This window comes from Pleurodeles waltl, chromosome 5 (genome assembly GCF_031143425.1).
Source record: "Pleurodeles waltl isolate 20211129_DDA chromosome 5, aPleWal1.hap1.20221129, whole genome shotgun sequence".
Lineage (NCBI taxonomy): Eukaryota > Metazoa > Chordata > Amphibia > Caudata > Salamandridae > Pleurodeles > Pleurodeles waltl.
Window position 1 is genome coordinate 1,412,187,433 of NC_090444.1, and position 24,702 is coordinate 1,412,212,134.

Sequence of the window (24,702 nt, forward strand, 5' to 3'; positions counted from 1 at the left end):
CTTATCTTGTGCCCATTTTGGAAATACAAAGGTTTTCCTGATAGCTATTTTTCACTCTTTATATTTCAGCAAATGAATTGCGGTATACCCGGTATAGAATGAAAACCCACTGTAGGGTGCAGCTCATTTATTGGCTCTGGGTACCTAGGGTTCTTGATGAACCTACAAGCCCTATATATCCCCGCAACCAGAAGAGTCAAGCAGACGTTACAGTATATTGCTTTAAAAAATCTGACATTGCAGGAAAAAGTTACTGAGTAAAACGTAGAGAAAAATTTCAGTTTTTTTACCTCAATTTCAATATTTTATTTTCAGTTGTTATTTTCTGTAGGAAACCCTTGTAGGATCTACACAAATTACCCCTTGCTGAATTTCAGAAATGTTTAGGTTTCTGGGATCCAGCATTGGTTTCACATCCATTTCTGTCAATGACTGGAAGGAGGCTGAAATCACAAAAATTCGTAACAATGGGGTATGTCCCAGTAAAATGCCAAATTTGTGTTGATAAATTGGGTTTTCTGTGAAGCTGGTGATTGTAGCACCCTAAACCCTTTGTTGATGCCATTTTCAGGGGAAAAACCACAAGCCTTCTTCTGCAGCCCCCTTTTCCCATTTAAAAAAAAAAAAAAAGTTTTCACTGTATCTTGGCTAATTTCTTGGCCTCCTTATGGGGAACCCACAAAGTCTGGGTACCTCTAGAATCCCTAGGATGTTGGAAAAAAAGGACACACATTTGGCTTGGCTAGCTTATGTGGACAAAAAGTAATGAGGGCCTAAGCGCGAACTGCCCCAAATAGCCAAAAAAAGGCCTGGCACAGGAGGGGGAAAAGGCCTGGCAGCGAAGGGGTTAAGTAAATCATCCATCAAAGCCTAAAAAATGTCTTTCTCTCTTACACTTTTTCTATGTCTTTCAACCTTTCTCCCATTCACTCATCCACTCAGACCCTTAAACACCCACTCACAGACCCACTCAGACCCTCATGCACCCACTCAGAGCTGCAATCAGACCCTCATACACCTATTCACAGACCCATTCACTCTCACACACCCACTCACAGACCTACACAGACACTGACACACCCACTCACAGATCTAATAAGCATGATGCATCCACTCTCACAGCCACTGTCACTCCCAGATACACCCTGTCACACCTATTCTCACACCCAAAGAGTCAGGCCGCGGCTAACTCCTGCTGCGCACGGCCAAAGGCCGTGCGCAGCTTGGGGTTGGGTGGTGAGGGGGGGTGATGGCTGCAGGGCCTGGTCACGTGCCAGGCCCTGTGCCCTACCACACCCATCCACAGCAAACGTTGTGCATGGCGGTGATTGGATTAAAATATTGTAATGAAAAATACTGTATGTTAAAAAAAAACATTGAAATTCACTGGAAAAACAAAGGCTACAGGGACATGATAGTTAGGAACTAGAATTTTAAAAAAAACATAGAACTTCACTTTAACAACCAAAGGTTACAGGGACATTATAGATTGGCTCACATTTTAAACATAAAAAACCATAGAAATTCACCAGTATAGTTAGTTATCTCAAGTAACTATAACTTGTGCCCTATGGCGACTATAATTTGTGCCTCGCCACGCACTGTGTATTACCCTACAAATTATTGCACTCATTACATCTTTGATAATATCAGTTTAGTGTTTGCAGTAAAATATTTGACAAAAAATTGCACATGGCGGGTGTGCCTCTTATAGTTACTTTAGTTATAGATAGTTGAGGTAATTTTTATGGTTTTGTACATTTAAAATGTGAGCCTAACTATAACGTCCGTGTAACCTTTTTTTTTTAAAGAGAATGTCTATGTTTTTTTTAGTTCTGTTTCCTAACTATAGCATCCCTGTAACCTTTGGTTTTTGACTGAAGATATATACATATATGTTCGATGGCATGTGTAGCTGCAGATACACATGCTATGCATACGTCTGCCATCTAGTGTTGGGCTCGGAGTGTTACAAGTTTTTCTTCAAAGAAGTGTTTTCGAGTCACTCCTCCTCTTCGGCTCCATTGCGCATGAGCATCAACTCCATGTTAGATTGTTTTCTTTCCATCATCGGGTTTGGACGGGTTTCCTTTCGCTCCGATAGTTCGATTCGGAAAATCTTGAACACTCTTCATTTCTCGTCGGTATTGTTTCGATCGCGTTACACCTTCGTTCAACACTTCCGTACCATTGAAACAAACATTTTTACTCACCCTTTGGGACACACCCGCATCCAACTCAGGCCTGGTCGGGCTGACCACGTGGAAGCCTCATGGATCGGACTCCATTATGATTCTGTCTGTGCCACGCCAAATTCCCTTATATGGACCAACACCTCGTCTGTAATCTCTGCCTTTCCCCCGATCATCAGGAAGAAAATTGCGAGACCTGCAGATCCTTCTGATTGAAAAAGATGCTCCGGGACATAAGAGAACGGAGACTCGAGATGGCATCAAAGAGCACCGAACATCTCGACATCGAAGAGGAAGAAATCATGCATACTTCAGTCTCTGTTCGAGGATCCGACTCCGACCAGGATTCCGAGGAGGACAGACCTGTCATGGCAGAACAGCACGTGAGTACGCCTGCCCCTGTGTCATCTAAGCCCAAACATAAGGCCTTAGGAACGCCACTGCCAGAAGGCCATAGCTTGACCCGAAAGAAAACGCTTGGTGGCCAACACACCCGCTGGGCACAGAAGAAGCTACGTCTCCAAACGGAGCAAACACCGCTCTTCCGAGTTGAAATCTCAAAAATCATTTTCGGAGCCAAGACCATCTTCAACCCCATCTTTTTCGAAACCGAAAAAGCCAGCTTCGGAGCTGTAAAAAACTAGTTATACTGAGGAGCATGGACTTTCAAAAGCACTTAGAGAAAGCCACAAAACTACTGAGGAGGACTCAGAAATTGAGGCAATGGATGAAAGGCAAGCCAGGATTCATAACCATAAAGAAACTGGCAGAATGTTAAGCGCACCTCCTCCAAAACCAAAGAGGAAATTAGCCTTTCTGGAGGAATTGGACACTACACAGCCTCCAGCTAAAGTGCCAAAAACAAAGGAGAGACCTCCACCTCCTCAATTTTCTCCTCCTCAGTCTCTTCCTCACTCTCCACATCTACATATCTCTCCTCCTACCAGTCCTACACCTATGCAGTCACCAATGCACTCATTTGATTTGCAGCAGGACAATGTGGATCCATGGGATCTTTATGAGCCAGACCCCATTCCAGACAATAACCCAGATTGCTATCCCTCTAAGCCTTCACCCCCAGAGGATAGTACAGGCTACACTCAAGTGATAGCTAGGGCAGCAACATATCATAATGTCACCATGCATACTGAGTCATTAGAGGATGATTTCTTATTTAATACACTCTCCTCCACGCATGCAATGTATCAGTCGCTTCTTATTCTCCTCGGCATGCTAAAACATGCTGACCAGATATTTAGAGAGCCAGTAAAGGCAAGAATAATTACTCCTAGAGTGGAGAAAAAATATAAGCCACCTCCTTCAGATCCTGTCTATATTACCCAACAACTACCTCCAGACTCAGTAGTGGTAAGCACTGCCAGGAAGAGAGCGAGCTCACAGTCGTCAGGTGATGCACCCTCACGAGACAAAGAGAGTAGGAAGTTTGATGCTGCAGGGAAAAGGGTGGCATTTCAGGCAGCCAACCAATGGAGAATAGCCAACTCCCAGGCATTGTTGGCTAGATATGACATGGCCCACTTCGACGAGATGAAACATATAATCTAGCATCTCCCCAAGGAACAGCAAAAAAGGGCACAACAGATAGTGGAGGAAGGGCAAGCCATCACTAACAGCCAAATTGGGTCAGCCCTAGACTCGGCAGATACTGCAGCCAGAACCATCAACACTGCTGTAACCAAAAGGAGACATGCATGGCTTAGGTCTTCAGGATTTAAACCTGAAATCCAACATGCAGTGTTGAATATGCCATTCAACCAAAACAGCTTTTCGGCCTAGAAGTCGACACTGCTATAGAAAAAATGCAGAAGGGTTCAGACACCGCAAAAGCCATGGGTGCACTATACACCACACAATACAGGGGATCATTTTGTAAACCCCAGTTTAGAGGTGGATTTAGAGCCCAAACTGCGGAGGCATCCACGTCACAGCCAAAGCCGGCCTACCAACCTCAATACCAACGAGGTGGTTTCAAAAGCACTTATAGAGACCCATACCCCAGAGGCAGGGGAAAATATCAAACACCAAAACAAGCCTCACAACAAAGTAAACAGTGACTTGTGCCATTCCTTTCCAATCCACACCTCCCATGTGGGGGGAAGACTGCAAAAGTTCCTCAACAATTGGCCAAACATTACCACAGACAACTGGGTATTATCAATTATCCGCAATGGCTATTGCCTAGAATTGATACAAACTCCACTAAACATTCCACCAAAACCACACAAGCTATCCACAGACCATATCACTCTTTTACAGGAAGAAGTCAAATCTCTATTACTCAAACAAGCAATAGAAGCTGTGCCACAAAATCAAGTAGGGATGGGAGTTTACTCACTGTATTTCCTCATTCCCAAAAAGGATGGAACCTTAAGACCAATATTAGATCTCAGACCCTCAATCTTTACATCCTGTCGGAACACTTTCTTATGGTGACACTGCAGGATGTTATCCCACTACTTCTGCAACACGATTTCATGGCAACATTAGACCTCAAAGATGCGTATTTTCACATACCCATCCATCCTGCGCACAGAAAATATCTCAGGTTTGTCATTCGAGGAAAGCATTAACAGTTCAAAGTGTTACCCTTTGGAATAACAACAGCTCCAAGGGTATTCACAAAGTGCCTGGCGGTAGTCGCAGCCTACCTAAGAAGACAACACATTCATGTCTTGCCATATCTAGACGATTGGCTAATAAAATCAAACAGTCATACGCAGTGTCAAAACCATGAGCATTATGTAATACAAACCCTGCACACGCTAGGGTTCTCCATAAACTACCAAAAGTTACAACTACAACCTGCACAAATACAATAGTATTTAGGAGCAATACTAAATACTCAAAAAGCGCTTGCAAGTCCAAATACGCAAAGGATACAAGAATTTCACAATATATTGGCACAAATACAGACAGGTCAACAGTACACAGTCAAATTGGTCATGAAAGTATTAGGCATGATGGCATCATGTATTGCAATTGTTCCACATGCAAGACTAACCATGCAGCCCTTGCAAGAGTGCCTTGCACAACAATGGTCACAAGCACAGGGTCAGCTTCAAGATCTAGTGTTGATAGACCGCCAAACATACATGTCCCTTCAGTGGTAGAATTCCACAAATCTAAACAAAGGGCTGCCATTTCAAGACCCTGTACCTCAGACCATCCTTACAACAGATGCATCAATGATTGGCTGGGGAGCTCACCTCAACAATCACAACATTCAAGGACAATGAGATGCCCAACACAAACGGCTACACATAAATCACTTAGAGCTGTTAGCTGTCTTCCTAGCACTCAAAGCTTTTCAGCCTCTCCTTATTCACAAAAATGTCTTGATCAAAGCAGACAACATGACCGCCATGTATTTCCTAAACAAACAAGGAGGGACACATTCGTCCCAACTCTCCCTCCTAACTGATAAAAATTGGAAATGGGCAATACACAACCAAATTCACCTGGTAGCACAGTACATTCTAGGGATACAGAACCAATTAGCAGATGTTTTCAGCAGAAATCATCAACAGACACACGAGTGGGAGATTCACCCTCAAGTACTTCAAAAATACTTTCATCAATGGGGAACACCAGACATAGATCTGTTCACCACCAGCGAAAACGCAAAATGCCAAAACTTTGCATCCAGATACCCACATCCCCTATCCAAGGGCAATTCTCTATGGATCAATTGGTCAGGGATATTTGCTTACGCTTTTCAACCTCTCCCACTCATTCCATTTCTAGTCAACAAATTGCATCAAAACACGCTCAATATGATAATCATAGCACCAACGTGGGCACGTCAGCCGTGGTACACAACACTACTAGACCTGTCAGTAGTACCACACTCCAAACTCCCAAACAGACCAGATCTGTTGACACAAAACAAAGGGCAGATCAGGCACCCAAATCCCAACACACTCAATCTAGCGATTTGGCTCCTGAGGTCATAGAATTTGGGTATTTCCAACTACCAACTGAATGTAGGGAAGTAATTAAGCAAGCAAGAAAACCCACTACCAGACAGTGCTATGCCAACAGATGGAAAAGATTTGTATATTACTGTCAATCTAAACATATTGCCCCTCTTTCAGCATCAATACAAGATATTGTATGCTATTTACTTCATTTACAAAAATCAAATTTAGCATTCTCTTCTATAAAAATACATCTCACTGCAATTTCCGCATATTTGCAAAATATACAGCACAGCTCTTTATTTAGAGTTCCTGTTATCAAAGCATTCATGGAAGGTTTAAAACGCATCATCCCACCCAGAATACCTCCAGTTCCTTCGTGGAATTTAAACATAGTGCTAACACGACTTATGGGCCCACCATTTGAACCTATGCACTCATGTCAAATGCAATTCTTAACATGGAAGGTTGCCTTCCTAGTCGCAATTACAGCATTGCGAAGAGTTAGTAAAATTCAAGCTTTCACTATTGAAGAACCATTCATACAAGTACATAAACATAAATTCATACTACAAACTAACCCTACATTTCTTCCTAAAGTAGTATCACCTTTTCATATCAATCAAACAGTGGAACTACCAGTCTTCTTCCTGTAGGAGGCTGGCCTGGCTTGTAGTGGGTACCAAGGGGTACTTACACCTTGCACCAGGTCCAGGTATCCCTTATTAGTGTAGAGGGGTGTCTAGCAGCTTAGGCTGATAGAAAAGGTAGCTTAGCAGAGCAGCTTAGGCTGAACTAGGAGACGAGTGAAGCTCCTACAGTACCACTAGTGTCATATGCACAATATCATAAGACAACACAATACACAGATATACTAAAAATAAAGGTACTTTATTTTTATGACAATATGCCAAAGTATCTCAGTGAGTACCCTCAGTATGAGGATAGCATATATACACAAGATATATGTACACAATACCAAAATATGCAGTAATAGCAATAGCAAACAGTGCAAACAATGAATAGTAACAATAGGATGCAATGGGGGCACATAGGGATAGGGGCAACACAAACCATATACTCTAGAAGTGGAATGCGAACCACGAATGGACCCCAAACCTATGTGACCTCGTAGAGGATCGCTGGGACTGTAAGAAAACAGTGAGGGTTAGAAAAATAGCCCACCCAAAGACCCTGAAAAGTGGGTGCAAAGTGCACCTAAGTTCCCCAAAGAGCACAGAAGTCGTGATAGGGGAATTCTGGAAGGAAGACCAACACCAGCAATGCAACAACAATGGATTTCCTGATGCGTGTACCTGTGGAACAAGGGGACCAAGTCCAAAAGTCACGATCAAGTCGGGAGTGGGCAGATGCCCAGGAAATGCCAGCTGTGGGTGCAAAGAAGCTGCCACTGGATGGTAGAAGCTGTGGATTCTGCAAGAACGACAAGGGCTAGAAACTTCCCCTTAGGAGGATGGATGTCCCACGTCATGAAGAGTCGTGCAGAGGTGTTTCCGTGCAGAAAGACCGCAAACAAACCTTGCTAGCTGCAAGGGTCGCGGTTAGGGTTTTTGGATGCTGCTGTTGCCCACGAGGGACCAGGAGGGATCAGGATGTTGCCAATTGCGTGAGGAGACAGAGGGGGAGTCCAGCAAGACAAAGAGCCCACTCAGAAGCAAGCAGCACCCGCAGAAGTGCCGGAACAGGCACTACAAAGTGGAGTGAACTGGAGCTCACCCGAAGTCACTGCAGGTTAGAGTGCCGGGGACCCAGGCTTGGCTGTGCACAAAGGACATCCTGGAAGAGTGCACAGGAGCCGGAGTAGCTGCAAAACACGCGGTTCCCAGCAATGCAGTCTAGCGTGGGGAGGCAAGGACTTACCTCCACCAAACTTGGACTGAAGAGTCACTGGACTGTGGAAGTCACTTGGACAGAGTTGCTGAGTTCAAGGGACCTCGCTCGTCGTGCTGAGAGGAGACCCAGAGGACCGGTGATGCAGTTCTTTGGTGCCTGCGTTTCAGGGGGAAGATTCTGTCGACCCACGGGAGATTTCTTCGGAGCTTCTAGTGCAGAGAGGAGGCAGACTACCCCCACAGCATGCACCACCAGGAAAACAGTTGAGAAGGCGGCAGGATCAGAGTTACAAGGTCGCAGTAGTCGTCTTTGCTACTTTGTTGCAGTTTTGCAGGCTTCCAGCGCGGTCAGCAGTCGATTCCTTGGCAGAAGGTGAAGAGAGAGATGCAGAGGAACTCTGATGAGCTCTTGCATTCGTTATCTAAGGAATTCCCCAAAGCAGAGACCCTAAATAGCCAGAAAAGGAGGTTTGGCTACCTAGGAGAGAGGATAGGCTAACAACACCTGAAGGAGCCTATCAGAAGGAGTCTCTGACGTCACCTGCTAGCACTGGCCACTCAGAGCAGTCCAGTGTGCCAGCAGCACCTCTGTTTCCAAGATGGCAGAGGTCTGGAGCACACTGGAGGAGCTCTGGGCACCTCCCAGGGGAGATGCAGGTCAGGGGAGTGGTCACTCCCCTTTCCTTTGTCCTGTTTCGCACCAGAGCAGGGCTGAGGGATCCCTGAACCGGTGCAGACTGGCTTATGCAGAGATGGGCACCATCTGTGCCCATCAAAGCATTTCCAGAGGCTGGGGGAGGCTACTCCTCCCCAGCCCTGACACCTTTTTCCAAAGGGAGAGGGTGTAACACTCTCTCTGTGAGGAAGTCCTTTGTTCTGCCTTCCTGGGCCAAGCCTGGCTGGACCCCAGGAGGGCAGAAACCTGTCTGAGGGGTTGGCAGCAGCAGCAGCTGCAGTGAAACCCCGGGAAAGGCAGTTTGGCAGTACCCGGGTCTGAATTAGAGACTCGGGGATCATGGAATTGTCTCCCCAATGCCAGGATGGCATTGGGGTGACAATTCCATGATCTTAGACATGTTACATGGCCATGTTCGGAGTTACCATTGTGACGCTATACATATGACGTGACATATGTATAGTGCACGCGTGTAATGGTGTCCCCGCACTCACAAAGTCCGGGGAATTTGCCCTGAACAATGTGGGAGCACCTTGGCTAGTGCCAGGGTGCCCACACACTAAGTAACTTAGCACCCAACCTTTACCAGGTAAAGGTTGGACATATAGGTGACTTATAGGTTACTTAAGTGCAGTGGTAAATGGCTGTGAAATAACGTGGACGTTATTTCACTCAGGCTGCACTGGCAGGCCTGTGTAAGAATTGTCAGATCTCCCTATGGGTGGCACAAGAAATGCTGCAGCCCATAGGGATCTCCTGGAACCCCAATACCTTGGGTACCTCAGTACCATATACTAGGGAATTATAAGGGTGTTCCAGTATGCCAATGTAAATTGGTGAAATTGGTCACTAGCCTGTTAGTGACAATTTGGAAAGAGAATGAGAGAGCATAACCACTGGGGTTCTGGATAGCAGAGCCTCAGTGAGACAGTTAGTCATAACACAGGTAACACATACAGGGCACACTTATGAGCACTGGGGCCCTGGCTGGCAGGGTCCCAGTGACACATACAACTAAAACAAAATATATACAGTGAAATATGGGGGTAACATGCCAGGCAAGATGGTAATTTCCTACACTTCCCACAGCCAGATTCCGTGGCAGAAACAGCTCTACATACATTAGACATTAAAAGAGCTCTAATGTACAACATAGATAGAGCAAAACCATTCAGGAAAACTAAACAGCTATTTGTAGCTTTTCAAAAACCTCACACTGGTAACCCCATTTCAAAACAAGGTTTAGCAAGATGGATAGTAAAATGCATCCAAACATGTTACCTTAAAGCTAAAAGACAATTCTTAGTTGCACCTAAAGCAAATTCCACAAGGAAGAAAGGTGCTACAATGGCCTTCTTAGGAAATATACCAATGGCTGAAATATGTGAAGCACCTACTTGGTCAACACCCCATACATTTACTAAACATTATTGTGTAGATGTTTTAGCAGCACAGCAAGCCACAGCAGGTCAGGCTGTACTAAGAACATTATTTCAAACAACTTCAACTCCTACAGGCTAACCACCGCTTTTGTATGGTAGGAATAACTGCTTTCTAGTCTATGCATAGCATGTGTATCTGCAGCTACACATGCCATCGAACTGAAAATGTCCCTTACCCAGTGTATATCTGTTCGTGGCATGTTCTGCTGCAGATTCACATGCACCCTCCCACCTCCCCGGAAGCCTGTAGGCCATTTAAGTTAAACAAACGCTTGTACATATATATATATATATATATATATATATATATATATATATATATATATACACACCATTTGCATGGACATCTCTTATCTTTATACTCTATAACTCCTACCTTATCCTCTGCGGGAAAACAATCTAACATGGAGTCGATGCCCATGTGCAATGGAGTCGAAGAGGAGGAGTCACTCAATCCTGTGACTCAAAAACACTTCTTCGAAGAAAAACAACTTGTAACACTCCGAGCCCAACACTAGATGGCAGACATATGCATAGCATGTGAATCTGCAGCGGAACATGCCACGAACAGATGTACACTGGGTAAGTGACATTTTTATATATATACATAACGTAAATCTGCTACTGGAATATTTAGTACATTTGGATGTGGTGTGTATGTGGCCAATTCTGGCCATGTAGGTCCATCATTACTTAGGGCACCTGATCTAATATTTGGAATTACGTGTGGAAGGGCACCTTGAAACCAAGTTTGGAGTTCTTGATATAAAAGTGGTATTTCATACGGATAAGCTCTGTATTGTGCAGGTGGATTTGCTGAAGTATATGTATGAAAAGTGTTTGAATTTGTTTCTACTGCGGGAAAGATGACCCATGAATAGAAAATGTATTTTCTGTATGTAGTCGCAAATCCAATTTGCGATTCGGTAACAAGTTACCGAATCGCAAATTGGACTTGTTACATACCAAAACGCATTTATGCGATCGCAAACAGCCATTTGCAATCGAAAAAATGTTTGATACATCTGGCCTAAAGTGAAATGTGTACAAGGGGCTGATAAAATATGCCGAGCAAACTACTATGTCTCAGAATGAAGCAACTGATTAAAATATAAAGACAATGAGCTAAAAGCTGTCTGTGCTTAAAAATACAAAATGAAAAAAAACATGTCTAAATATAAAAGGCACAGGCTACGGGCCTTATACTAAAATAAGGGTGTCCAACCCAGGCACTAAGGAGAACCAACAACAAGGGAACTACGAGAAAATTGTTAGGGTTAAATGCCATAATGTCTCCAATCAGGCTAAAGCTAGTGCCTAAACACTCCACCTCCTCAGAAAATGAATGGACCTGAAAAGACTCTATCTGAACACATAAGCCTTGTTGGAAGAGGATTCCTGACTCTTGTTGAAAGCAGAGGATTCACTGAAAGACTCCTGCTAACCATGTACTGGAACTGCTCACCAAGGGTGAAGTGTTTGGACTCCTGTTTGCCTGCTTCAGAGACACAAAAAGCAAAAGGACTTCTTTCACCAAAAAGGCCCAGCTGATCACACAGGACATGACCTTCCAGGAACTGGAAGCTAGAGAGTGATCTAGGTCCTAGAAGTCTGCCCTGAGGAGCTGGGGGCTGCCTAATTGACTGGAAATCACTTTCCCAGTAGTTGGCAAAAAGGGGGGCCTAGCTATTTTTCCCCTTCTGGAGGACTTGGGCTAGTCCCCTGCATCTTTCTGAGAAAGGTAGCTTCTCAGGCAGGCACAAAAAACATGTTCATCCCACTCTGAGCTTTTTCTTGTGCTGAAAACTAGATCAGTGGAACCTCACATCATGGTATTGGGCCTCATGGAGCCTTTCCTAGTCTATGGCTTCAACCTGTGCCCCACTGGATGATTCTACCTCTCAAAAAAGTGAAAAAGTAAAACCTTGGATTGGGACAAGGCAGCAAATCTATCTGACCCACAAAGCAACCTCAGCAGCTACAAAATCCAGAACTATCCTGCTCTGAGGTTGTGACACTAAAATCAACAACATCAGCTGGAGCTCCACAACAACATATCCAACTTCGAGGGACCCTCGCTGGCCCCAGCCTTAGACCTTCACTAGCTGAGCCTCTGAAGGTACCACTGCTAAGTGTATGTGGCCTCTGTTGTTCCCAGCCTGAAATCATGCCAATGTGTCCCAGTCAACCACGAACAGTGAATTATGACTGACACTTTATTTTTTCTTGGAAAGTTTTGCTTTAAAATTTTTAAGATTTAAATATACAGTTCCACTTAGCCTGTTTTAATTAAATTTGTGTCTTTTTGTTCACAAACATTTTCCCTAATTATCTCAATTGATTTGGGAATTATTTAGTGATGGGTTCTTTACTTTAAGATTGTTAGTACTACCTACACGTAAAACTCAATTCTATGGAAATGTCCTTCTGCTTGTGCTGTAGCTACTAGTTGTTGAGAAGAGATTCTCTCTGTACTGTGTTTTTACCGAGTGTACTTACCGAGTTGTTTGGCGTACGCTTCCTCCGTGTTGACCTTAACCTTATTCTAAATTATACCTAGACCACCTTCAGGAAAGGCTAACCGTTGGCTAAATTCTACTGTGGGAAAATGTGACTCAGATTGAAATACATCATGTGTGTGTTCTGTGTAAAAGTAAACAATATTTCAATTTTTTACCTTCCAGGCTTCCTGAACATTTTTCATATCCTACCTTTTGGATGCTTCTATGGAATTCTGAAATTTAATGTTTGAACCGTTTCTGACAAGAATGCAAAAACAATGAATAATTTACGCCTCCTTACTTCCCTTTCAGAGAAAGACAGATGAGCAATTATAATATTTTACAACTCGTTTAATGTAATCGTAGTGCTCAGATTGGTCACCATTAGTGCCAGTATGCTACTGTGTGCCTTTTGATCGATCTGTGTGTGGGGATTACATCGACTTTCCTTAGCAATCACCAGATTCGCTTTTTACAAGAGCCCCCTAACTCTCCACTCCCACAACAGCATTAATAAATATATTTTTATAAGACTTGGAGCACCTCTGGTGGCAATCGAGTTGGCACTATGACTGTACAAAACGTCAATCAAAGCAAAACTAGAATTTCCAACTCTAAGAACAGATCCTTGGATAGCCACAGCATAAATGCTAGCGAGTGTTTGTTTTCCCTTTAGCAAGTAGGAAAGTGTTTCCAATAGAGGAATAACCGAAACACAAAATGGTACAAATGGAAGATACAGTCTTTAGTAAAGCATGAACGCTGTAACTATTGTCAGATACATTACAAACATTATGAAAAGAGATAATTAACAGCATGGAATAAGCAGTACCAAAACCACAAGAAATAAGATAATGTTAAAAGATATTGGAATAAACGAGATGATTGTAAATTATGACCAAGTCTACAGATTTCAACAGGTGTTCTGAGACCGCGGGGATTTTATTTTGTTTTGTTTCTGCTCGGTCTTCGAGGTTCTTCTGCTTGATTTGCACTGTAGGGACTCCCAAACAGCCACATTTTGATTTAACCTTTGTACAACTTGTTTAAATGCTCAATAAAATGTTTAAAAAATTAAATCTACCGATCTCCGTTCCTTAGTCCTCTGCTGAAAAAATATAGTTGAATATTATTTTGGCATCTGTAGTCGGTCAAGAGAGTTGTACTTTGGGCAGCATCAACTAAGGTTTTTTTCCCATGAAGATGTTTCCAGCATAGAGAAGGTAAAATGTTTGAGTCGTCTATGATTTCACTTGGAACTCTGAAATGGAAAGCATTCATTTTTGATACTTACCCATATGATGTTACAGGATTATAGCTTGCTGCTATTAGAACATCCTATCCACTAAGAGTAGAATGTTCTCAATTGAACAGGGAGAAACTAAAAGGTAAACATTTCAGTATTGGAACAAAGGTCTGCACTAGTAGTTATTGCACCCTGCCTTTCCTTTGCCTTCAGTGAATCTCCGAGCGTTTTCGCGTTCTAATATGTTTCATATACCCCTGCATCCTTTCAGCACTCATCCTTAGCTGTGTGCATGGACATGCAAACAAAGAGGCAACGAGAGTTGTCCTGGGAGAACCATATATTACATGGGCATTCTGCTGCTAGTGACCACTCGCAAAAAATATGAATGGCTTTGTACCAGCATTCTCAATCTTCTGCTTTGTGCCCCTTCTCTGAAATATATATTTAAAAAACTCAGTTATCTTAAGTGATTGCATAGGTTTCGATTTCAATTACCGTTATTTGATTGTCTCACGCTTTACAATCCAGTACAAAGGAAAGAACTCAGGATTTCTGAAGAATTAATACAACTGTCAAGAAGTACAGTTTGCAACTTGAGATATTCTGTATGGACTGATGCATTTCTTGGCTTTAAACCCAACAACTAGAAACCAATTTGAGTTCAGGCATTTGTATTGTCCAAACTTGACTATTTTCCATGTTGTTTGTTTCAAGGTGTATACCTCGTTTGTTTGCAGTGTTACGTTTAATTAAATCCAGAACGTTTGGTATGAAATATTCAGTGCCAAAAACCTGTAAGATGTTGTGTGGAATTTTGTATTACTGCTTTTAGACGCTATAATCCCATTTAGTTTTCAGTTCATGGCCTTGAAAAATGCCTAACTGAGTTTTGGCCTCTGATAGCCAGTGCAATCATATGGATATGCACTTCCAGCATTGTAGTTGAATGCTGGGATGTGTTGTCATGTTGTAGATCAGAAAAGCCTGTTTCACACCAACAAAAAAGCATCAGGCAAAGGTTAACAACTCCAGGCAGTAATTGTATTTTTTCATGCCTACTCTATCTAGGTCCCAACCCTTAGATTACACTTATTTATCACGAACAAGTTTGGATTGTTTTGTACTCATTCCGAACGGTGTTTTTTTATTATTATTATTTATTTTTTTGCCAACAGGAGTGTCTACTCAAACCAGCCAGAAAAAACGGACAGAATAGATTAGAGGAAAATTGGATAGGAAAAGGTATTACATAAATAGCTTTTTTTGAAATTTCAAGAACACCACAACATTATTTGAAATTACACTCTGAAGGTGAACTGTGATTCACCTGTATCTAGCATGACTTGTTTAGTTGAAGATGCACCTCATGTAGAAAAGCCTGACGAGATCCTAGCAGACTAGTTAGAACAGAAAATGTTTATATCTCTGATTTTTTTCCCTGATTGAACCAGTCTCCTGAGGGCACATATTACGTAAAATAATGTAATATGAAAATTTGAGAAATTTTCAGAATTTCAAATAAGGTTGAATTCTGTGATAAAGCTGACGTAATTAGAATATTTCACCAAGCTGTAGGCAGCTCGAGAAACACAACTTCCTCATTCTCACATACCAAACTCCAATTGGCTGGTGTTTACCATGAGTAGTAACTACCTCACCCCAGATTAATAGCATTTACCTTGGGTGGAAAACACCATACTTGAAACCGAGGCATTCTTGACTGTTGCAGTGTTCTACACCAACATATCTGTCATTTATGACCTACAGTTTACGTTTTGTTAAATTCTCCATGGCATCATATAAAATAATATTCACTGAACACATGTAATCTAATTTAAAGATTCAAAAACAGTCAAATGGTATTTTTGCAATATGTGAATTTTTTCTTAATTGTTTCTGTCAAGGTTTTTAGGAACAGACACAACTTCAGAGAGCGGTATGGTCCTTATGCAAGTTAATTTACTAAGTGGCTTTGCCCCATCTCCGGATTCGGTTTCGTTAAACAATTTGATCAAGAAAGTGGAAAATGGCAATGAAAATGTCAACCTGTACTTTGATTATGTAAGTAAAGTGAAGACAAAAACAAGTATTTGGGTTGCAATAAATACATTTTTGTATGTTGCATTCTATGATTACTATGCTCAGTACATATTTGTATATAGCATGAGTGTCAGCTCTTGTTAGTGATATATGTCTCTTACTCTGTCATCCATGCACCAAGATGATACTCTAGGAAAACTGCAAAATTGACCACCAAAGGGGCCCTCAAATGAAATACCGGAAGCCATAGATTGCAAACCCTTAGTTTAATGTACTTACGGATAGCAGTCAGATGCAAATTATATTTAAGACTCCACAGTAACAACCCGTTAAGCCAGCATAATCTTCCAAGTGTTTCATTAGAATGTAGTTTGCCACTCTGTTATTATGGATACGGGTTCCAGTCCTGGACTTTTGAGTGTCAGCCTAATACATTCTGAGTGTTGTCGTCTTGTTTTGTCCAGTTCAGGACTGGAAATATTGCCCATGATATAACCTAGTGGGAGTTAGTCCTGAAATCTGTCAAAAATCCAGTGGTTTTTATCCAATAACGTCATATTATCTTCCAAATAGGATGTCTTAATGCTATTATTTCAGCTTAAAATAGACAATATGGTCCATGTAAGAAGGCAGCTGCATGGCTACCAGTTGTTCCTTGTCTCTAGATAGATCGGAAGATGGGAGACATATAGAAAAATTTAGCTACAAATGCCTAGAAATTTTCAAAATGCAGATATTACATGGGCTTTTTTGATTAGCGAAGGTTCCAAACAGATGTCAAGGAGAAAGATTTTTAGCTCCTCCCTGGTTAGATTTCCCCTTGGCCTCAAAGTCATGTAACTAGCCTGTGGACCACAGAGCTGGGAAAACAAACTAGTCTCTCAAACCCTTCCATAGGCATTGTTCATGAGGATGGAGCAGTATGGAGGCTACCATGCACCTGTCAAGAGACTCCGAAAGGAAAATGTAGACTTGGCAGATGGAGTGACTTTTTCAGAAGAAGGGGCTGCTTGGCGACCCATAGGTTCCCCATGTCCCTCTGGCAAGTAACAACTTCTTAGAGCCAGTGCACCTCCTAATACTTATTTTGCCTCTTTGCACACATCCGCTAGTTTCAACATAAGTTATTTCAAGGACGAGAATGCTACAGACTAACACAGTAGATCAGGGGGAGAAATAGGGGAGGTGAAAGGTGCATGTTGGTAAGCAGGAAGATTGCAATTAACAGTACATACATTCTAGTCGTCAAGTCACCGCAGAGTCTGTGGTCAAAATTTACAGTGACAGTGGCCAGGTCTTCCCATATATGGTAATTACCTAACAGGTTTTACTACAGTTAAGTACATGTTCAAGTAAGGGATAATTGGTTCTGTCAAAGGATTGAAAAAAGTGTTATGCAGAGTTTTCATCTGGTAATTACAATTGGAAATGATGCTGAAAAAGTAACATTTTCAATTACTTTTGAGGTATTTTTCAGGTTAGTTCTGATGTTTGGAAGAATTGAGTTCCAGATTCTGGTTGCACATCCCGAGAAGGATTGTTTGTGTTCTCAGTTTTTCATTGTGGGGATTTCCAGAAGGAGAGTGTCCGTATAGTCAAGCCACGTTGTCCTCCTTAGAGCAACAGTTTCTGGCTGTGACAAACCAGTTTGGTCCCATAAAGTGCTTTACAAGTGATGCTGGCAAGTTTGAGTATGTTTCCTGCCTCAATTTGGAGCCAGTCAAGTGAGAGCAGAGTCGAAGAGATGTGGTTGAATTTTCTGTATCCCATGATAAATCTAGTGGCAGGGTGTTTAACTGCCTTGGTGTGTGCGAAGTGAGATTTGGGGAGTCCTGCTAGAAGGGAATTACCATAATTCTGTTTCAAAAGGGCAAGTGCCTAGTTAATTAGTTTGTAATTATGGGCTAGAATGAAATGCTTAATCCCACAGTGTGAGTTCAGGTTCAAAATGTAACTGAAGTGGTTTTGGAGGTTGGGGTGTTTGTCTAAGATGTTTGGCTTGCAGTTGAGGAGAAATCTCACCTGTTGTGTTACGTTATTTGGATTTGTAAAGCACAGTTTATCACCCAAAGGGTATCCAGGTGGAAAAGCTGGTGAGTATGTTATGTCCTGGGTGTTAGCTGAAGAGCCATAGGTAGAGTGAGGATGTCCCAAGTTTTGGGTGTGAGGGAGAAGGCGGCCTCCTGTTCTCCTTTGTGAGAGGTATGTGTGAAGTAGAGCACAGGTGTCTGGATGGATGCTGGGAGTAGAGACAGCAGTTGAGATAAGCTGGTCCTATGTTGGGCAGTGGCTTGTATGCATGTATGAGGAGTTTGAATTGCCAGTGTTTGTATATCTACAGCCTGTGGAGTTCTTTCAAGTGAGACGTGATGTGGGTGTGCCATGGGAGATCCAAATCAAGTCCGACTTTAGTGTTCTGGATGGTCTGGAGATGGTGAAGGAGGTAGATGAGGATTTTCTCATATAGTGCATTGTCTACTGGGGACTAGGGCTTGAGAGGCAGTATAACTGGTGTTCTTGGGGATCTTTTGAAGATTTTGTTGAGGATGCGTAGTATGTGGAAGCAGGAGGCGCTAACTGCGTTTACCTGTGAGGTCATGCTGAGTTTATCATCTAAGATGATTCCCAGGTTTCATGGATGGTTCATGGAAGATGGTATTGGCCCTCCAGTCATTTAAGCACATGTGTTTAGGAGGCTCTCTGTCTCCCTGGGGTAGGTACATTATGGGTAAAAATTGCCCATGCCTGGGGGACTGCTCCCCCACTTTCAATTACCTTGTGTCCAGTGAGTGGATCCTTGCTTAGTAATCCACCTCCTACAGTGATCCCCAAGCAGAGGTCCACTTTGGAGAGGTACAGTTAGAAAGGGGAGAATGTCTCCCTTCCCCTACCTCTCCAGTTACGATCAGTGCTCGGGGGCTAAGGTGTGCCAAACGGCTCCTTCTAATTTTAGTATCAACAGTGTTGGTGTCAGCATGTCGAGCATACTAATTCTCATTCACAAAATGAAATCAGTTCCAAGCTCCTGGGCAGCTGTTCCTCAGCAGTGCAAGGTAAGCCTCTAGAAATAGATCCTATAGTTGCAAGCACTAGCGAATTTTATGTGCTTATTGGGAGAATACAGTATTTTTTTCTCCACACCATTAATGTAGTGCTGGGGGGGGATGGCTAGAGAGGGCAACATGGTGAACGTGTTTTAGTGGAGCTCCGCCACACTGCCCCGTTATCCTGGGAAACCTAACTAAATGGCCATCCACTATCCATGATACATTATAACCTATGCTGGAGCAGCAAGCCGTCGCAATATATCTTTGGCAAAATCTGGCACCCAGGGAGATACACAAGCTGACCCATCGTCCTGGCCAGCATGGCATGGCATCCTCCCGCCTGATAGGCACAGGCTGGATTAGCTGCACTGGATTGCTGTCACATTTTGCTGACAACATCCCCAGTGCCTACGGGGATTGAGAGCAGATTGTGCTGCAACGGGAAAGACACCTAAGAAACTGCATACATGGCAGCACCTGACGGAGACCTTTGGGGACTGCAGGCGAGATGGGAGGAATTTGCCTGACACACAGTGGTTGCTTGAAGCTGTGGCCTGCTGCTCCAGGCCTGAGGGGAACTCGGCCCCCGTGAGAGATGAGTAGCAAGGACACTAGATGCCTACAGACGAGGGCCTCCCCCTTCTCTGCAACAGCCTGAGACCGTGGCAACCTATGGCACACCTCCCCTCAGCTAATGAAAAACACTTGTTGAGCATTGGAGACAGCGCTGTGGGGCACACACGGGGGCCTGATTGCGGCATTTCACTGGCAACCTTAGTATACACTGACACGCGGCCCGGGCCATTCATGATAGTAAACATTATCTGATCAAAGGTGCCTGATAGACCTATAACACTTGGCCCTGCCCTGGGAGCGGTCCTTAATTCTTGAGTCTACACTAATCCTGCCCGCCTCAACTAATGAGATCTGCCTACAGAACGTATATCCCTCCTGCTATAGAACTCTCTCAGTTACCTACCTGTGTATACAACAGTGCAACATCAAATTGGACCTACTGCATATGATTCCTGACATGAGATTGGGGTACCTACACGTATCACGACTGTGATGGGCAGAAGTGGGTGACATTGAAACAGGTGGTTAGCCCCTTGGGCTGCGGATGAGGTGACACACTAGGACCACGGTGGTCAGAGAGACAATCTGGGGCCCTTCTGTCAATTCTGCACTATTCTCGGAGACCCAGGCATACCTAATTCTCCACAACATCCCAGCGCACAAACTGCACCACTGGACAACCTGCCATCTCATAATCCCGGACGATCTCTACACAACTGCCGCCCTTATCAACCGCAGGAGATCTTAACGCACATCCCATTCACTGGATGGAAAACTAGATGCCTTACTGCTAGCAATTGAGAACTCCAGGACCTCCTGGGAGACCAAAATGGATATGGTTGCTTCGAACCTCAGCCTCCTACATGCGGACCATAGAAAACTCATAGATACGGTTGAGGCTGCAGAGCAATCTATCACAACTTTACAGCCCAAGAGACACAACCTGGATTCGTCCCTGCAAACACTAACAGACTGAGTGTTAATACTGGACCAGCGAGCAGAGGACGCAGAGGGCAGATCCCGCAGAAATAACATCTGCATAGTGGGACTACCACAGTGTGCTGAAGGCCGGGACCCATTATGATACATGAAGGACTTGTTATGACTTGGAGCAAAGAATCATGCAACACCACAAAGCACTACAACAAGCGGCTTAACTGACGGAAACCCAGTGGTGCTCCATCCTGGATGCCTTGGACTCCCATTCATCGGATGGAGAGAGTTCTGTAGCCACCTGGCCCTCTATGTGGAGCTCATTAATCCCACCAGACATTACTCCGCAGATGGCGTAGAATATCATTTAATGAGGACTTTACCTACGGTTCCTTACCGCCTAGTCTCGACATGTGAAAGAACTAATCTACCACGTTACACACTGCGACTTGTAGACTACTGCTCCTTGTCAATCTTTGCAAGGATTGGATAACCACACATGTGGAAGTCAACCTGGGGTGGCTCTCATAATTTGCTCCAATTGGTGCCACCTCTGTACTTTTTAAGAGGCATTGGTCCACGTCTAGCCTCCCCCACTGTAACACAAGTTTCTTCTTTACTCATTTTGGGTAGTCACTTGCTCTTATGAGCTGCTCTTTCGGTATTCAATATGTTATTGTTTAATTTCAATGTTTCTTGTTTATATTTAAAAATCTGACCCTGCCTTAGGCAATCTGAGGCACCACTCACTGTATCTCAATAAGCTCCTCCTATGCCACAACTATCATTGCTTAGACGGCCCACTTTACACCTTGTGTTAACTAATACCATCTGCACTCCCTATGACCTGCGTTAACGTGTTGATCAGGAACATACGCTTCATGTACACCCCAGTGCGCATATACACTATTTTTTCATATCTCAGATGGCAGGACATCCATATTGTTCTACTCCAAGACAATTTCAGAGGCAGACAAACTCAGAAAATGGTGGCGTGGTAAAGTTTACTTCACAAACTACTCTTCCTATGCCTGGGGGAGTATTGATATGGGTCTGCCCCGGAGTTCCACTTGGAAGTGGATGACGAGGTGATAGACACTGAGGGACGCTTCCTGTTTATTAGGGGGAGGTTGGATGGCAGGCATATCCTCATCAGTAACATTTATGCTCCTAACACTGACCAAGCTCCTTTCTTACGTACACTCTCAACAGTACTTTCTCGCTGGAGCGGCCTTCCTTGGCTCTTAGGGGGGATTTTAATAGTGTTTTGAATACACATCTGGAGAGATCATTCCTGCCCCTGTCCCGCACTGCTGCAACCTCTAATGCTGTCTCCCTGGCAACTTGGCTACACCACTAGCACCTAACAGACATAACTCTATATCACAACATATCTTCCAGGGTGTATTCCTTCTACTCATCCCCACATGCACTGCACTATACATCACTGTACCGATCTACCACAAATTCTTCCCCCGATGCCATTGACTTCTTTATTGTGGACACAACCCCCCAACACATCACATCCGATCAACAGATGGAATTGGAAGAGCCTATCACTCTGACTGAGATCCAGGACTCCATCCGTTCTCCTGCTAATGGCAAAACCCCTGGTCCTGATGGGCTTCCAGCAGAGGTTTTTTTATTAAACATACTCACTACAGCTTGCTCTCCATTTGCACAGGGTATATGAGGAAGCCATTTGCAGTAGAGCAGCTCCCTGACATGCTCACTTCATTGGCCCCGAGCAAGCTGCCTTGTGCTTGACCTAGAGAAGGTATTTGACTCTTTAGAATGGTCCAACCATGGTTTGGATTGGGGCCCGCTTTGTCTGACTGATAAGATTATTATATACGCTTCCAGCGCCCGAACAAGAATCTGCCCTTATATTTCAACCCCGGTCCACATAGAAAGAGGCATGAGACAGGGTTGCACACTGTTTCCCCTACTTATTGGCCTAGCTGTAGAGCTCCTAGCTGTCGCGCTTCACCTGCAGGGACATGACTGGGGCATATCCATGGGCAACATGATCCACTACATGTCTCTCTGCGTGGATAGTCTTCTCATCTACTTTAAAGATCTGTCTAACTTCCCAAAGTCCATAATAACCATTCTTGATGCATATGCGGCCATATCTGGACTCCGGTTCAGCTGGGCTAAGTCTTGTACTTTCCCACTATCCACTACTATGCCTGACCCTGGCCCCCTCTCTGCTTTCCACATTTTATTCTGGCAGCCGACCACATTTAGATGATACCTCAGCATCCACATCTATTACATAGAAGCAGATTTGTTTGATGGTAGCCTGTTGCAAGCTCTCTTCTCTCTCAAAAGCCAGACGCTGCCCTTGTCGGTAATGGGCAGATTAGCGCTTGTTATAATGGTTGTCCTATCCAGCCTTTTATACTATTTCGTCAACCTCCCAATGTACATCCAAGCCTCTCTTTTCTGATCCCTGGAACATGAACTGTGTGGATTGATCTGGAATACCTCCTGCCGTAGGGTCACCCTTTCTAAGCTTAACAAACCAATGGATCAGGGCAGATTGGCACTTCCACACATAGAACACTACTACTTGGCTGCACAGTTGCAATGGGTGGTACGCTGGATTTTCTCTCAATGTCTCCTCAACTGCTACAACATCCTGTGCGTGGACACACTTCAAAATACTGCACTTATTTCACCTATGCACCAAATTCCCTACCCCTGAGCCCCTACTATTAAACCTAGTGTATCAGTGCTATTGTAGATGTTTATATCTCACCAAAGAACTAATTTCTTATGCACACAGCCGTTCCCTTTTTCAGGGACCCCAAGGAGCATACACATGACCTCAGTTACAGAGATGACACCCTGGCATGAGGTGGAAATCCACACACTAGGTGACCTCTATATTGATGGCATCCTTTGCTCACACGACAATTTAATGAACTACACTGGTCTACCTCCCGGAACATTTTTACTTCACTGCTCCCTTACAAGTGCGCTGCAGCGAGCATGGGGAGACTTGACTCATGAACCCCCAATGCACCTTATGCTACATTATTTACACATGTTTGGCAATGGGAAACACCTGGTGTGCGGGTTGGCTGACTCACTATTTCACCTGACCTATAGACTACTTGTACCACTCGAAGACCACTGAGAGGTAGATACAGAGAGACCCTTTACAGATAAAGAATGGTTGGCAATACTAGAAGGGCCCACACATATTCCGCGCAATTCACGATTTCACTTAATACAGTTTTATGTTACACAAAGAGCCTACCTCACAAGATTAAAAGATACTACAGTAGAAACAATGCTGAATGCCCATGCTGTCACCTGATGAGAGAAGACTTTTTACATATGTTGTTCACATGTCTGTGCCTCCTATACCACTATTGGACCACAATCCTTTGCTGCTTGCCCCACTGCATGAGTCAATCCATACCACATGCCTGGGAGATCTGTATCGTATGGCTTTTTCCGTAGCGACAAGAGGCACAGAGCTACGTCCAGTTTCACTTACTTGGGTCTATTGTTGGCCAAACACCTCATAAATCGCAGATGGTGCTCACTCGACCCATCAACCTATGAGACGTGGATATAATCACTAGGTGTTTGGGTACAAACAGAGGGTACGGCTCTTCTCTGTGAACATAACTTAGGCCTACTCAAATGTCCACTTACAACTCATTGGAAATCAATCCCAGCCGATCTTCATACACCCATCTGCACACCACCAAACCACCAGACAGCATTATCATTCTGTAATGCTGTTGATATCACAGAGCCCCCCATTAGCTGTGATACCGAACACACCATGGGATCTCATTGGCTATCTTTCAAACTCCACATTTGAGCATTCCCCAATACTACTGCAGATATTGCACTTCCGAAATTTCCATCATGATGACGGAGTCATGTTGTTGCTGTCTCACCAGCCTTGAACAGAACTGTCTCTGGATTTCTTACCTATAAACTTCCCCTTTCCCTCCCCTTCCCCACTCTCTTTCCCTGGATCAACACACCATATTGACCCCTTCCCTTATTCTTCCTTCCTACCAGTTGTTCCCACCAATAACGGCCCTACAGCAGTTTTACTTTAATTGTTATTGTTAACACTGGATTTTACTAAAAAAAAAAAAATACAACGCTGAATCTATTGTTTCATTGCTACCTAGGGAATGTGAAACCACATCAGCAAAGGTGCTGATTTTGGTACTTGTCAGCTCAGATGTATGTCCTTTACATGTGGTTCTTTCCTGTTAAT

The 24,702-nt window shown here is 43.7% G+C and overlaps 1 protein-coding gene across 1 annotated transcript in view; it reads left to right on the top strand.

Moving 5' to 3' along the window:
• The window catches only part of LOC138296505 (CD109 antigen-like), a 775,136-nt gene that overhangs the window by 732,108 nt on the left and 18,326 nt on the right, over window positions 1–24,702 (top strand). The window contains exon 31 of the mRNA XM_069235676.1: window positions 15,756–15,912. Within this exon, the coding sequence (XP_069091777.1) occupies window positions 15,756–15,912 (157 nt within the window). The remainder of the gene's footprint in view (window positions 1–15,755; window positions 15,913–24,702) is intronic.